The following is an 11,844-nucleotide window of genomic DNA, read 5'->3' as shown; positions in this document are numbered from 1 at the left end:
AGCCTGTTTGGAGGCCCAGGCCACGAGCTGTCTCTGCGCAGCAGGGCCCTTGCTGTATGTCCTGAGTCTAGGTCCACAGAAGCGCCTCGGTGGTGTTCTTACTGCCGTCCTCACTTGGGGTTCTGCCCATAAGAAGCCAGGCTGGTGGCGGGACCTTGCCCTCCCTCCATGCTCCCTGGTGAGGTCTGGGCTCTTAAGAAGTCCTGGCCACCTCCAGACTCCATGAGAGAACACGGCTCGCAAGGACCCCAGGACCGCCTCACACGCAGACAGGGAACTGGCCGTGCCCTCCCCATTCCTGGACCCTGCTCCCAGACTTGGTGTGTGCCTGGACAATGCCCGCTGTCTTCCCAACAGGACAGCGCCGGCTGGAGCGTGGACCCCTCCCCCTGCTCCTCTTGCCCCATCCCTCTGGTTCTTTTACCACCATCCCCCCCATCTTCCCCCCTTTGCCCACCGACCGTCCCTGCTGCAAGATCTGTGAGTCACGTGGATGGAGGCCTTATCCACGGCCCTGTGATTATTCTCACGGGCTGTCCCTGTGGTCCTGACTCCCCCCACTGCTGACCGCCAAACCCCTCCCCAGCCCCGGCCTTAAGATGGCAGAAGCTTTGCCGGGGAGCGGCGTTGGCTGGGGTGGGGGGAGGCTCGCATTGGCTAGCTGGCACCCCTGTTTTGCCCACTCACTGGAGAGACACCAGACCCTCAGGGAAGTGAGTTCGATTCTGTAGCAGGCCTCCCCTCTGCCTCCCACACTCGGGGTCAACTACGTAATTTGTGGGTCCTGCTGCAAACTGAAAATGCAGGACATATTGTTGAAAAATGACTAAGGGTTTTAAGAGGGAAGAGCAGAGCACAGAAACAACCCCCAGGCCCCTCTGTGCACATGGGCCTGTGGGACTGCTCGAGGCTCACACCGATAAGGCCAGCCCTGCCCACATCTCCCTCCAGCTGGAGATGGTCTCTCCCCACTCTCTTATCCTCAGCTGCTTTCTAAGACAGATCCTCAGGGCCCCAGGGCAGGAGCCCAGCCCCGGCCCCCTGCAGATGCCCAGAGCCCGGAGCAGCATGGCCTCTGGCAGCCCCGTGGGGGTCTGCCCCCACATGTCCTCCGGCTGCAGAACGCTCGTGTCCGTCTCAAATCAGGGCTTATTTACCGAGCCCCCTGGCTGCGTGAGCAGGAGAGGACACGCTGACGAATACCCTGTCTTTGCCCTGTAGGAGCTCACTTTATAGCAGGATGAACACTTGAGCCAGAGCAAAACCAAACACAGACCCAGCGGGTTCAGAGGAAAAGAATCACATTTGATTAGGAAACCGAATATCACAAAAGCGTGTAAGGATGGACTGTGACGAACGGGCAAGATCTCAGGAACCCCAAGAGGAAAGGGGCATTCCAGGGAGCGGGCACAGCATGGGCAGAGGCTGCAGGGGGCCGGGGCAGGGAAGATGTGTGGTTGATTCTAGAATCCTGAGCTGTGCACTTTGGCTAAGGCAGGGGGATGATGGCACAGTGACAGGGTCCGGAAGGAAAACTTGGGGTCAGCCATGGAGGCTCACAGGGCGGCCGTGAAGTGTGTGTGCCCTCCCGCTGGAGAAGGGGGCTTTAAGCACGGTGCATACTTAGGAGCAGTGGAAGAAGGGAGGAGAGCCTTGCAGACTGCGGAGCCAGGCTTCTCCTTAGAACGGGCTGCTCCTACCCTGGGTTCCAGCCGTCCTCATCGCAGTTCCGAGGGGCTGAGGCCTCAGCGGCCTCCAGCCCGGTGCACGCCAAGGGCCCCCATCCCGCGCGCCCCTGGGTTTGCGCAGGACCCAGGCGGGGGTCGGGGGCTGGAGCTTTCCCACCACTCGCTTGCATTGGCCCTGAGCCAGTGTGTGTGTTGGGGTGGGGGTGGGTGCGGAATAGGATCCCGCACTGGGCTGGGGGTAAACCCGCTGCGCGCGCCCACAACGCACCACCCAGAGTCGGGACAGGGCGGCTCCCAACGTTGACGGCCCCACCACCCACCGCATTTTGACTTTCTATTATAGTTCTTCCCAAACACGCCCCAAAGTAGAGAGAATGGCGCAGTGCTTCCCCACGTCCCCACCGCCCCGCTGTCAACCATTGTCCCCTCCGGGCCAGGCCCCGATCGCCGGACCCTCCCCCAGTGCCCACGCCGGGTTGTGGTAGAGCGGGAACGGCGCGCGCAGCACAGAGGCCGGGGTGCGGACCGCGGCGGGGGGCACGCGGGCGGGGAGCGGGGCCCGGGGCTCGCGGGTAGGGCCTGGGGGGCGGGGCGGGGGCGGGGCGCGGGGCGGGGCGGGGGGCGCCCTCCCAGGGACTCCGGGCGCGCGGGCTGGGCGCCGCGTTCAGTCTCCGCCCTGCAGCCGCGAGCGAGCCCGCCGCGCCGCCGCTGTCAGCGCCGTCCGCCCGCCCGCAGCCCGCCGCAGCGCGCCGCCTCGCCATGCCCAACTTCGCCGGCACCTGGAAGATGCGAAGCAGCGAGAATTTCGACGAGCTCCTCAAGGCGCTGGGTGAGCTGGCGCGGTCGGTGGGCGCCTGTGCGGGGGAGCGGCCCCGAGGTGCTCCCCGGGCCCGCGGGGTGGGCTCCGGGGCCAGCCCAGGCGGGAGGGCGTCCCCGGGGCGAAGGCGAGGGGAGCGATCCAAGGCCACCCCGGCAGGAGCGGCGAGGGGAGCCCGGGGGCCCCGCGGACGTTTGCTGGAGGCTTGGCGCCTTCCCCGACGGTTCGGCCCCGTCCCGTGCTGGACCCGCGCGAGGGGAGATCTCGCTGGAGTCCGAGGAGAATCGCGGACTCTAAATTTGGAGAGTCGGTGCGAGGCCAGGCCCCGCCGCGAATCCATCGTGCTGCGCAGGGAGAGCCGCGTCCTGGGGCTCCGGTTCCCCTCTGGAAACTCCGGAGGGTTCGGGGAGCGGGTCTGTTTTGAGGTCTCCATCTCCGGGCGGGGGGTCTGGGCAGTGCCGGGCGGGCGGCGCGCCCGAGCCCGTGGCGCAGCCCTCCTTCCCCGCGCAGGTGTGAACGCCATGCTGCGCAAAGTGGCGGTGGCGGCGGCGTCCAAGCCGCACGTGGAGATCCGCCAGGACGGGGATCAGTTCTACATCAAGACGTCCACCACCGTGCGCACCACCGAGATCAACTTCAAGGTCGGAGAGGGCTTCGAGGAGGAGACCGTGGACGGACGCAAGTGCAGGGTGAGGCCCCGGCGGCGGGCGGCGTCCCGGGATCCCCTCTCCGAGCCCCCGCCCGCCGCGGCCGGACGCGCCCCTGCGGGCCTTGGCAGCCCACCGGCGGCGCGCTGTCCCTGCGCGGCCGTGCCCTGGCGGTTTGCAGAGACAGTTCGCGCGAGCGGGGTGCCGGGTTCGGGAGAAGGTCCCCCCAGTCCGCCCCCACCGCGCCCAAGCCGCCGACTCCGCGCTCACGGCTGCGCCTGGAGCGGCGGGGGATCCGGGGCGGCGACGTCCCGCGCGGGTGCGGGTGCGGGCGCGGGCGCGGGTGCGGGCGCCGGTGCGGGAGGCGGCTGCGGGGCTCGGCAGCCGCCACGTCTCCTGTGGCAGGTGGAGCGGCAGCGCTCGCCCCCCCCCGCCGCCCCTCCCCCCCCCCGCCGCCCCGGGCCCCAGGGGACGCCCCGGATCCAGCTTCAGCAGCCCTGTGGGTCCGCACCTCTCCCTCCGGCCCTCAGCCCGGTGTCCTGAAGGACAGGCGGAGTCTTCCCAAAGGAGGCCGATTCCGGCGGGGGAAATGGACGAGGGGCTCTCTTGGTCCTCAAGGGCAGGAGTTTCGTCTTTGTACCGATGTTGGTCCCTGGGACGAACCCGTGGACTGAAGCCAGCCGCTGTACAAGCCCGTTTTCCGTGGGCAAAAATCGCATTCTGCTGAGTAGAAGGAAGGGTCGGGTAATGTGTATTTTGAATGCAGATGGAAAAATTGTGGCTACTGCTGTCACTTACTTAAAAGGGGACAAAATGTCTCCCTCCCTTTCCCCAGCGTTCAAAACAAAGAAATACTCAAAACGTTCCGGAAAGTGAGAAATGGAGTCGCCCCTTTCCTGAGGGGTGACTGTCTGCTCTGTAGGGTTGGGTGCCCTGGGCACAGAGACTCGGCCCCAGGGGTCAACCCACATGGCAATGTTTGGCCCACAGAACGGACACAGCCAGAAAATGATGTCCCGGCTTAGAGCTGGCAGGGTCCGAGCCCGTGGTCACTGCGCTGCTTGTAAAAACAAGAGTGGATCGGTGTAGTAAGAGTGACTGGGAGTCTCGGGGGGCAGGCCTGGCCATCGGCAGGCTCAGGTGGGGACATCCAGCGGTGACCACTGCCAAAGACTGTGGCTCTGATTTAAAAAAATCAAAGGTTCATGCGACAGCCTGGCAAGTGTCAGCGAGTCTGTGGGCTGGGCACCTGCCCCAGCCCGACGCCGAGCACTGTGCTCTGTGCTCTGTGCCACCTCCCACGGCCTGAAACCGGGGAGGGGGCAGTGTTTTTGTCCCCAGAGCCAGCTGACTCAGGTTTATCAGAGTAGTCTGTGCACATAGCAAGGAAGGGGTGATCCCCAAATCCGGGCAGAGGAGAGGGCTCCTGTCGCTGGCCAGTGTGGTTATAAATACGGCATCTTAGCGGCTCTAGTGTCGTCTTGTTCTGATGGGAAGGTTCTTAATGTCCCAGTTGCTTGAAGGGATAGTTCATTTCGGCATAAATGAATCACCGCGTGCTCTGAATTTTATTCCCGGAAATGTGAAGTATGCCCAGAGCTCCGCTGGTTTGGAGAGAGAGAGAGTGAGTGTGTGTGTGTGTGTGTACGTGTGTGCGCGTCTGGGGGAGGGGCGGGGGGGACACGAGGTCTATTTATTCCCCATAAACCCATGACCGGCCCTCTGAATCTGGACTCCACAGGGCTTCGCAGAGGCTTCTGTGCCCTGCGGACAGGGGCCGTGTGTCGCTTCTCTCAGCCGCCGGGACTCTCCTGGGCGCGCTGTTGTCTCTGCTCCTGCCGCCAAGGCTGTAATTAATGCCACTAACGGTTTTCCTGCCTGCAGAGTTTGGCCACTTGGGAGAATGAGAACAAGATCCACTGTGCACAGACTCTGCTCGAGGGGGACGGCCCCAAAACCTACTGGACCCGTGAACTGGCCAACGACGAGCTCATTCTGGTGAGGTCTGGGCCCCTGAATCAAGCCCACGGTCCCCGGAGGATGCCGCCCTCCCTTGGGCAGAGGGCGGAACCCTGTGGGCTCTGCAGTAAAATGGGAGGGGGGAGCCTGAAGGTGACAGCTGAGGTGGTAGGCAGGCATTGTTCAATGGTCAGGGGCAGAGCAGGGTTGACACGGGTGGCAGTGGCCCCGCTGTGCGTCCCCGTGGCGACCCCGTGGCTCTCTCTGAGCGGGCCTCCCTTCCCACTGCGCCAGAGTGCGTGGGCTCTGCTAGGCCCCAGGGGTGTTCACTCTGCAGAGGGATTTTCTCCCCCTTCCCTTTCCCCATTTTGCCGCCAGGGCAAGATTTCGGGAGGTTTAGCCTGTCAGCCCGGGAGCCCCAGAGAGCAAACGTGTGCGCCCCAGCCTCACCAGCTGCAGTGGCCTACAGGAGCCAGGCGAGGCCTGCGGCTGCCGGAAAACCCTGCATGTCCACGTGTGGGGCTGCGGCCTCGGGGACGGGGAAGGGTGGGCTCTCCCTGCAAGGTGCTCATATTAAAACATTTTAAACGATCCTGGCCACACAAACTGGACCTGGTGAGGCCAATTTAGAGACCCCCACAGTTTAATCACACCCGGCCTTGTCCTTTAGTTCAGGTGTTGGGGGCAGAGGAAGTTGGGGAGGACAGGGAAGGCTCAGTCACTCTTCCTTTGTGTTTCGGAATACACCAGGCTTTCCCTGCCACAACCCCGCCCTCCCCCCGCCCCCGCCCACCAGATACACACAGGCACACGTGCACACACGCATATGCATACACACACGTGAGCGTGCGCGCACGCACACACACACGCACACAAGCAAGGGGAAAAGCTGTGTGTGTGACCGGGAAATGATATCCTTTGTTCTCCACGAGGCGTATTGTTGCCGTCTCCTCTCTAAGACCACCTGCCTGCCCCATCTTAGCTCACGTCCTCCTCCAGGGGAAGGAGCCCGCAGGGTGGGACGTGGGCCAGCCACACTGTGCCACCTGGGCATGGCCCTTCCCTTCCCAGGCTGTAGGATGGGGGCGGCCGCTGGAGTTGGATCCCCGGGGGCGGTGCTCTCAGCCCTAAAATTGCACGTTGATCCTGCGGGCAGACCCTGAACGGGGCGGTCTCTCTTACTCCAGCTGAGGCTGCTTGATCCCTCTCTCTCCTCTTGTCCTTTCCGGGCCTGATTCAGAGTCCCGAGTCCCGTCTGCTCTCACAGAGAAGGGGCCGCTTCCTCTGCAACCCGGAGAATGCCGATTCCGGGGAAAGAGTACCTGATGGGGTTGGAGGGGCCCTTTGAGGCTGAGACGTGGAATTTAGGAGAAGGAGGAACAAAAGGGTCACTGGTACCAGAGTCAGCAAAGCTCTCAGTTCTGGAGCGTGGCTGAGAGTTGAGCAGGCTGGGCTTGCTCCGTGAGAAAGTGTGATTTTATTAACCTTGTAATCCCCGAACAGCCAGAGCACGTTCTGCTGCAAGGACTCCAAGGCTTCCGACCCCCTCCCCCCACGCTGCTCCACCGACCAGACAAGCCTCAAAGGGAGTGTGAATTCTTGGCATTTGAGACCTGATATATGGGCTTTTGTTTCAAGGGTCGTTATCATTAATAAATCCCAAACGCAGGGAGACACGTCTCCTCATAACAAGAGGCAGATTATCCTAGTTGAGTTGCAGTAAGCTCTCCCAGTGCCCACAGTAAATTGTCCCCCGGGGGCTGTAAGTTCCCTTCTGTGAAAACAGAGTATCTTCCCTCAAACCACTCTGGAACACTCCAGAATTGCTTTCAAGAATGTTTTGGCATGGGTGCCTGCAGGGAAGGACGTTTCAGGTGTGGTTGGAAACGTGATTTCCCGTGCGTCAGGAAGCTACCGGTCAGCCTGGGGGCTTGGGGGAGGCGTCAGATGCGAGGGTGGTCACAGTGCATGGCAGGGACCCCAACCACACATCCTCCGTGTCCATAGAGCTGAGAGGTCGGCACCCCTAGAGGGGGATCTCCATGGGAACCCCTGCCCCCCTGCCCTCCTTCTCTGGGCACAGCATCCCCTGTAGACAGAAGCGTCCGCAGCAGCTGCAGCCGTGCCCGTGTGACCACGAGCCCCCACTTGGAAGAGAAGCTGTTGATGGGTGCTTCCTTCTTGGTGTCACTCAGGGCTAGTGTTTCCCCGAGACACACGAGGGATCCGGTCTTGCCACGTGCCTCCTGAGAGGCTCTTGGCCAGCCGACAGGTGGGGGTGAGAAGCTGAAGGTCCAGGTCTATCGGGGCTCTCAGCCTCCCCCAGGGCCTCAAGCCCCTTGGAGAACCTGAGAGCGAGCGGCACTCCTGTAGAAAAGTGAGCGTCGGCAGACATGCGCACATCGGGTCTGCAGCCTGGAGGATGTCCGGACGTTGGTTTCGTGTACGAAACAAACGTATCGCTTTCCCTGTCCCGGCTGCCTGGGAGAGCGGCAGCCACTGCCAGAGACCGTGGCTCTGATAAAAAAGTCAAAGGTTCATGTGACAGCCTGGCAAGTGTCTTTGTCTGTCTGTCTGTCTGCTATATGGTGGGCCCAAACCATTCCCCGGATGGAGGTTTTTCTCCTGACCCTGACGTGGGAGCACCTCTAAGTAAATGATCTTAACTCTCCCCCAAACTAGCAATCATGAATGATTGCTAGTTTGGGGGAGAGTTAAGATCATAGAGCAGACAGACAGACAGACAAAGAGCCATAGAACTTTAGCGGGAGCCACCCTTTGGGATCATCCTGCTGCATTCCAGCCCTGTGTGAAACCGCCTCCCTCCCGCTTGGGGCCGCCGAGCAGGGTCTGGAGGCTGGGCCTGTGCTGCTCAGACCCGCCGTCCAGCCTGCCGGTGACTTACGGGTGAGCAGCCGCTCTCTCCCACGCGGTCCCCTCTGGCTGGTCGGCGCGTGACCCTGGAGCTCTGGCTGCCCAGGCCCTTTGCTCTGCTGAAGTCATTTGAAGAGACAGAGCCACCTCAGAAACGTCTAATGGGACATCTCCCCCTTGCAGTTTCATTTTTCAAACAAGCAGTTCTGACGTCGGCATTCATGGGCTCCAGAAACAAAGGAAAATTGCATATAATTCTATACCCCAGTTGCCTCTCTGCCTCTGCGGAGCTTAAGGGAGAAGCGAAGAAAAAGGAAAAAAAAAGACCTCAGCAGTTAGCGCGAGCACGTGGCCCAGGGACTTGAACGTCGGTTAACAAAGGGTCTTCAGAAGGGCAGTAAGCGGCCCTATGAGCGACGTGCTCTAGACACGTTCGCACGGGTGTCTGCTCTGATCGTCTTTCCTTCTCCGCAGACGTTCGGCGCCGATGACGTGGTCTGCACCAGAATTTACGTTCGGGAGTGAAGGCAGCCGGCGTGCCCCGACTTCGGGGCGGGATGCATGTTCCCCTGAGAAACGGCTAGGTCTGAGCAGCCAGTGCACCCCCCCTTTCCCCGTACCAGCTTTAGGTGACCCCGTTTCCCCTGTGACAGTCTTGTAGTGTCCCCCCAAGGCCTCTGTACCCCCGAGCCCTTGCTGCTCCGTAGTGAGGCGTCTGCGTGCTTTCGCCCGCCATTAAACCGGTCAGCCGCCCTGCAAGGCTGTTTCCGTCTTCGCGCCGCGTCCGCAGCCGCAGCCTGGGGTTCTGGTGCCCGTGCTGTCCTCGGCACCTCCCTGGGCTGTGAAGTGGCTTCAGCTTCAGCGGCTGCCTCGGGCCGTGCTTGGAGCATATAGCAGGGGTGCAAGCCGGGCTCCCTCCAGCTGGAAAAGGGCCGCAGATCTGGGTGTGTGTGGCCCTCACCGTGCTGTTTTTCTAATGGAACTAGTCTGTGGTGGTGGCTCCCAGCAGGAAAAGGAGGGACATTCAGAGGTTTCACTGAGGGGAGCCCAGAGTAAAGGGACTACTTACGTAGGCACTTACAGGGACAGGATGGAGCGAATCAGCGAAGGCTCGGGTGGCCATCAGACTAGCAACAGAAGAGCCATTGCTCCCCACGCCTGCACACAGAAGCGGCAGAGGGGTCATCAGACCAGAGGAGCTATAGCCTGGGATGGAGGCCACCATGCCCGAGCTGGGCAGTACGTGGAGGACGGTAGCCACTGTCCACACCGTGGCCCCAGGGTACGTGTGGGGGTGGGGGTGGGCATGGAGGTGGAGTTTGGTTTGGAAATATGGGGTTAAGTATCCTGACCTCCCAGCTTTCAATCTCTGATCGACCTGTGCTGCCCACTGGCCAAGCCCAAGTGGAATGCAGGGGACAGTGAGTCACCGTCCCCAGACACAGCCGGCTGCAGAATGGGTCTGAACGTGTAAGCCGACAATACTCCACCGTTGCCAACTCTCCTGTTTTGAAGTCAGGAGATTTCACATGAAAATCTGGATTTCTGTTTCCTTAGGAGAAAAACGGAAAATCCGGCATATCTGAACCAACATTCCCACAGGGTTAACCGCTGACACTTCTCCCCTCTTTGAAGCGGACCCTGCCACAGCTCCTGCCCCCACTGCTTCCTGGCTTCCTGGGCCCCTCTCCCCGCTCTCCGAGCGGCAGGGCCTCTCCGTGAAGCCGGGCTAGAGTTCGCTGAGCAGCGGTGTGCGGGCACGGCTGAGGCCAGGAGGAGGTGTGAAAGGCAGGTCATGGCCCCGGGACAAGGGCAGACTCCATCCACGGGTGCTGGAGGTGCCTCACCGTGGGTGCACTGGGCAGGGCCCCAGACATCTTGGCAGACAGGCTTCCGGGCTCCTGCTGCTGCGGGGTCTTCTCCAGATGCCCACGCGGGGCACATGCAGGCTCCTGGATGGAGGGAGGATGTGAGAGGACCGTCCCCTTTCCCGGCTCTGGGAATTCAGCCATCTCCATCATGTTCGTTAGCACACGTCACACGGGGCACACGCGTTGCCTTTCTGGGGCAGGGTGGACAGGGAGACTGTCCAGCCGACTCGGGCTGGACTCGGGCTGAGCGCAGAGCCAGAGGCGGGCCTCCATCTCCCTACCCCGACATCACGGCCTGAGCGTAAATCAGAGGGCGCAGGCTTAGGGACTGAGGCTCCTGGTCGCCCCTCCTGACCAGCCCTTCCTGGACACTGCCCGCTCTCACGCCCGCGTGGGGCACAGGCCGGCGCGGCCGCGAACAGCAGCAGCCGCGGTTCACCTAGGCCGTCGCCGAGCCCGTTCCTCCTCGTTTCCCAGAACCGCAAGGCGCCGAGTTTCCCGTCCGTCTTGAACGAAGGGACGCGCGGGCTCCCCGGGTCCGGGTCTGGGCTCCGCGGCCACAACGGGCGGCGCACGCTTCGCGCCGCACACGCAACGGCACACGCGCAGGGGCGCCCGGCCGCCGGCCTCCGCGGCGGGGCAGCGCCGGGCGAGCCTCGGAGACGCCGGGCAGGTGCGGCCCGCCGGGAAGCCCGCCCCCGCCACGGGCCCTCCGCCCCGGTGCCCCGCGGGGCGGTCCGGGTCCCACGACCGCCCGGACCCCATCACCGCGGGGGGCGGGGCGCGGCGCTCGGCCAGGGTGCCACGTGACCGCGGGGCGGGGCGCGACCTGCCGGCGGAGCCCTGCGGGGACGGCCCGGGGCGCCCCGATGGCAGGGCCTTGGGCGGCGTCCCCACTGAGGGAGGACGGCAAAACGCGCAGGGCTCGGGTGCAGGTTCAGTGCGCGGGGGCCCAGCGACGCCGGTGAGCCCGGCCCTGGGCCGCCGCGTCGGAACCTGCTCCCGGGTCTGAGCCTCGAAGGGTTGGGCCCTCCCTGGCCGCCCGGCCCTGGCCGCGCCCCGCCCCGCCCCGCCCCGCCCCGCCCCGCCCCGCCCCGCCCCGGCACCCCCGCCCCCCTCGCCCCGCCTCGCCCGGCCCCGCCCCTCCTCGCCCTGGCCCCGCCCCTCTCCGACCCCCGCCTCGCCCTGGCCTCCGCCCCGGCCCCGCCCCTCCTCTGGCCGCGACCCGCGCCCCAGGCCCGCCAGCCAGCGCCCCTGCCCGGTGCCCGCGCGGCCTCTGCGATGGGCCTGCGTCGTCGCTCGACACTGACCAGCTCCTGCCGTTGCCGGCCACCTCGCCTGTGTGGTCCCCGAGGCCAGGCGTGGCCCCCGGGGCGCACGGCGAGTGGGGCGCCCTGTACCACGTGCTGCCTTGCCGGCCTGACCGCTGGAAAGCCGAGCCCAGCCTCCCCGCCGCTGTCCTCCAGGCCAGGTGGACGTGGGAGCGCACACCGACCCCACCAGCCCCTGGGCACGGAGCACGCGTGCGCTAGTCCACCTCAAGGCAGGCGGCTGGGCATTCCTGGCCCCCTCTCCTTGCCCGCCTCCCACAGTAGAGGCCCCAAAAGTCAATGCTGGGCTGCAACTGGGGCTGACCATGCCGCCGCGTCTGGCCAGAGACTTACGGGAAAGTCGGCTGTGGGGCTTCTGGGAAACACGTTTTCTTCCTGATGGGAGAGGAGAGCGGAGCAGCCAAGTTCTGCTTCCTGTCTCGGGTGTGGAGTGCGATGGCAATGCTCGGAGCTGCTGCAGCCGCCTTATGCCTGTGAGGGAATCTCGGAGGTGCCAGTCTCAAGTCCCTGAGATAATACAGTCCCTACCCATCGCTGGGGGTATTGCTGTGTGATTAGAGAAAAAAGCCCTTCTTTGTTGAAGCCAGTTATGCGGTGGCTTCCATACCTGCAGGTAGAAGCAGTCGCTGCTGATACACGGAGCTGACGGGAAGGACG

General features: G+C 63.7%; 1 protein-coding gene across 1 annotated transcript; it reads left to right on the top strand.

Annotated features, from left to right (window-relative positions):
• The first annotated feature begins 2,360 nt into the window (after positions 1 to 2,360).
• On the top strand, positions 2,361 to 8,742 carry CRABP1 (cellular retinoic acid binding protein 1). Its single transcript, XM_080808936.1, has 4 exons — positions 2,361 to 2,517; positions 3,016 to 3,194; positions 5,037 to 5,150; positions 8,460 to 8,742. Exons 1-4 carry the CDS (start codon positions 2,448 to 2,450, stop codon positions 8,508 to 8,510), a joined length of 414 nt encoding a protein of 137 aa, XP_080665062.1. The 5' UTR covers positions 2,361 to 2,447; the 3' UTR covers positions 8,511 to 8,742.
• The last annotated feature ends 3,102 nt before the right edge of the window (positions 8,743 to 11,844 follow it).

Source organism: Martes martes (genome assembly GCF_963455335.1).
Source record: "Martes martes genome assembly, chromosome: 7".
Taxonomy (NCBI): domain Eukaryota; kingdom Metazoa; phylum Chordata; class Mammalia; order Carnivora; family Mustelidae; genus Martes; species Martes martes.
Note: the sequence above shows the minus strand (reverse complement) of the source record. Positions and strands in the feature narration are given on the sequence as shown.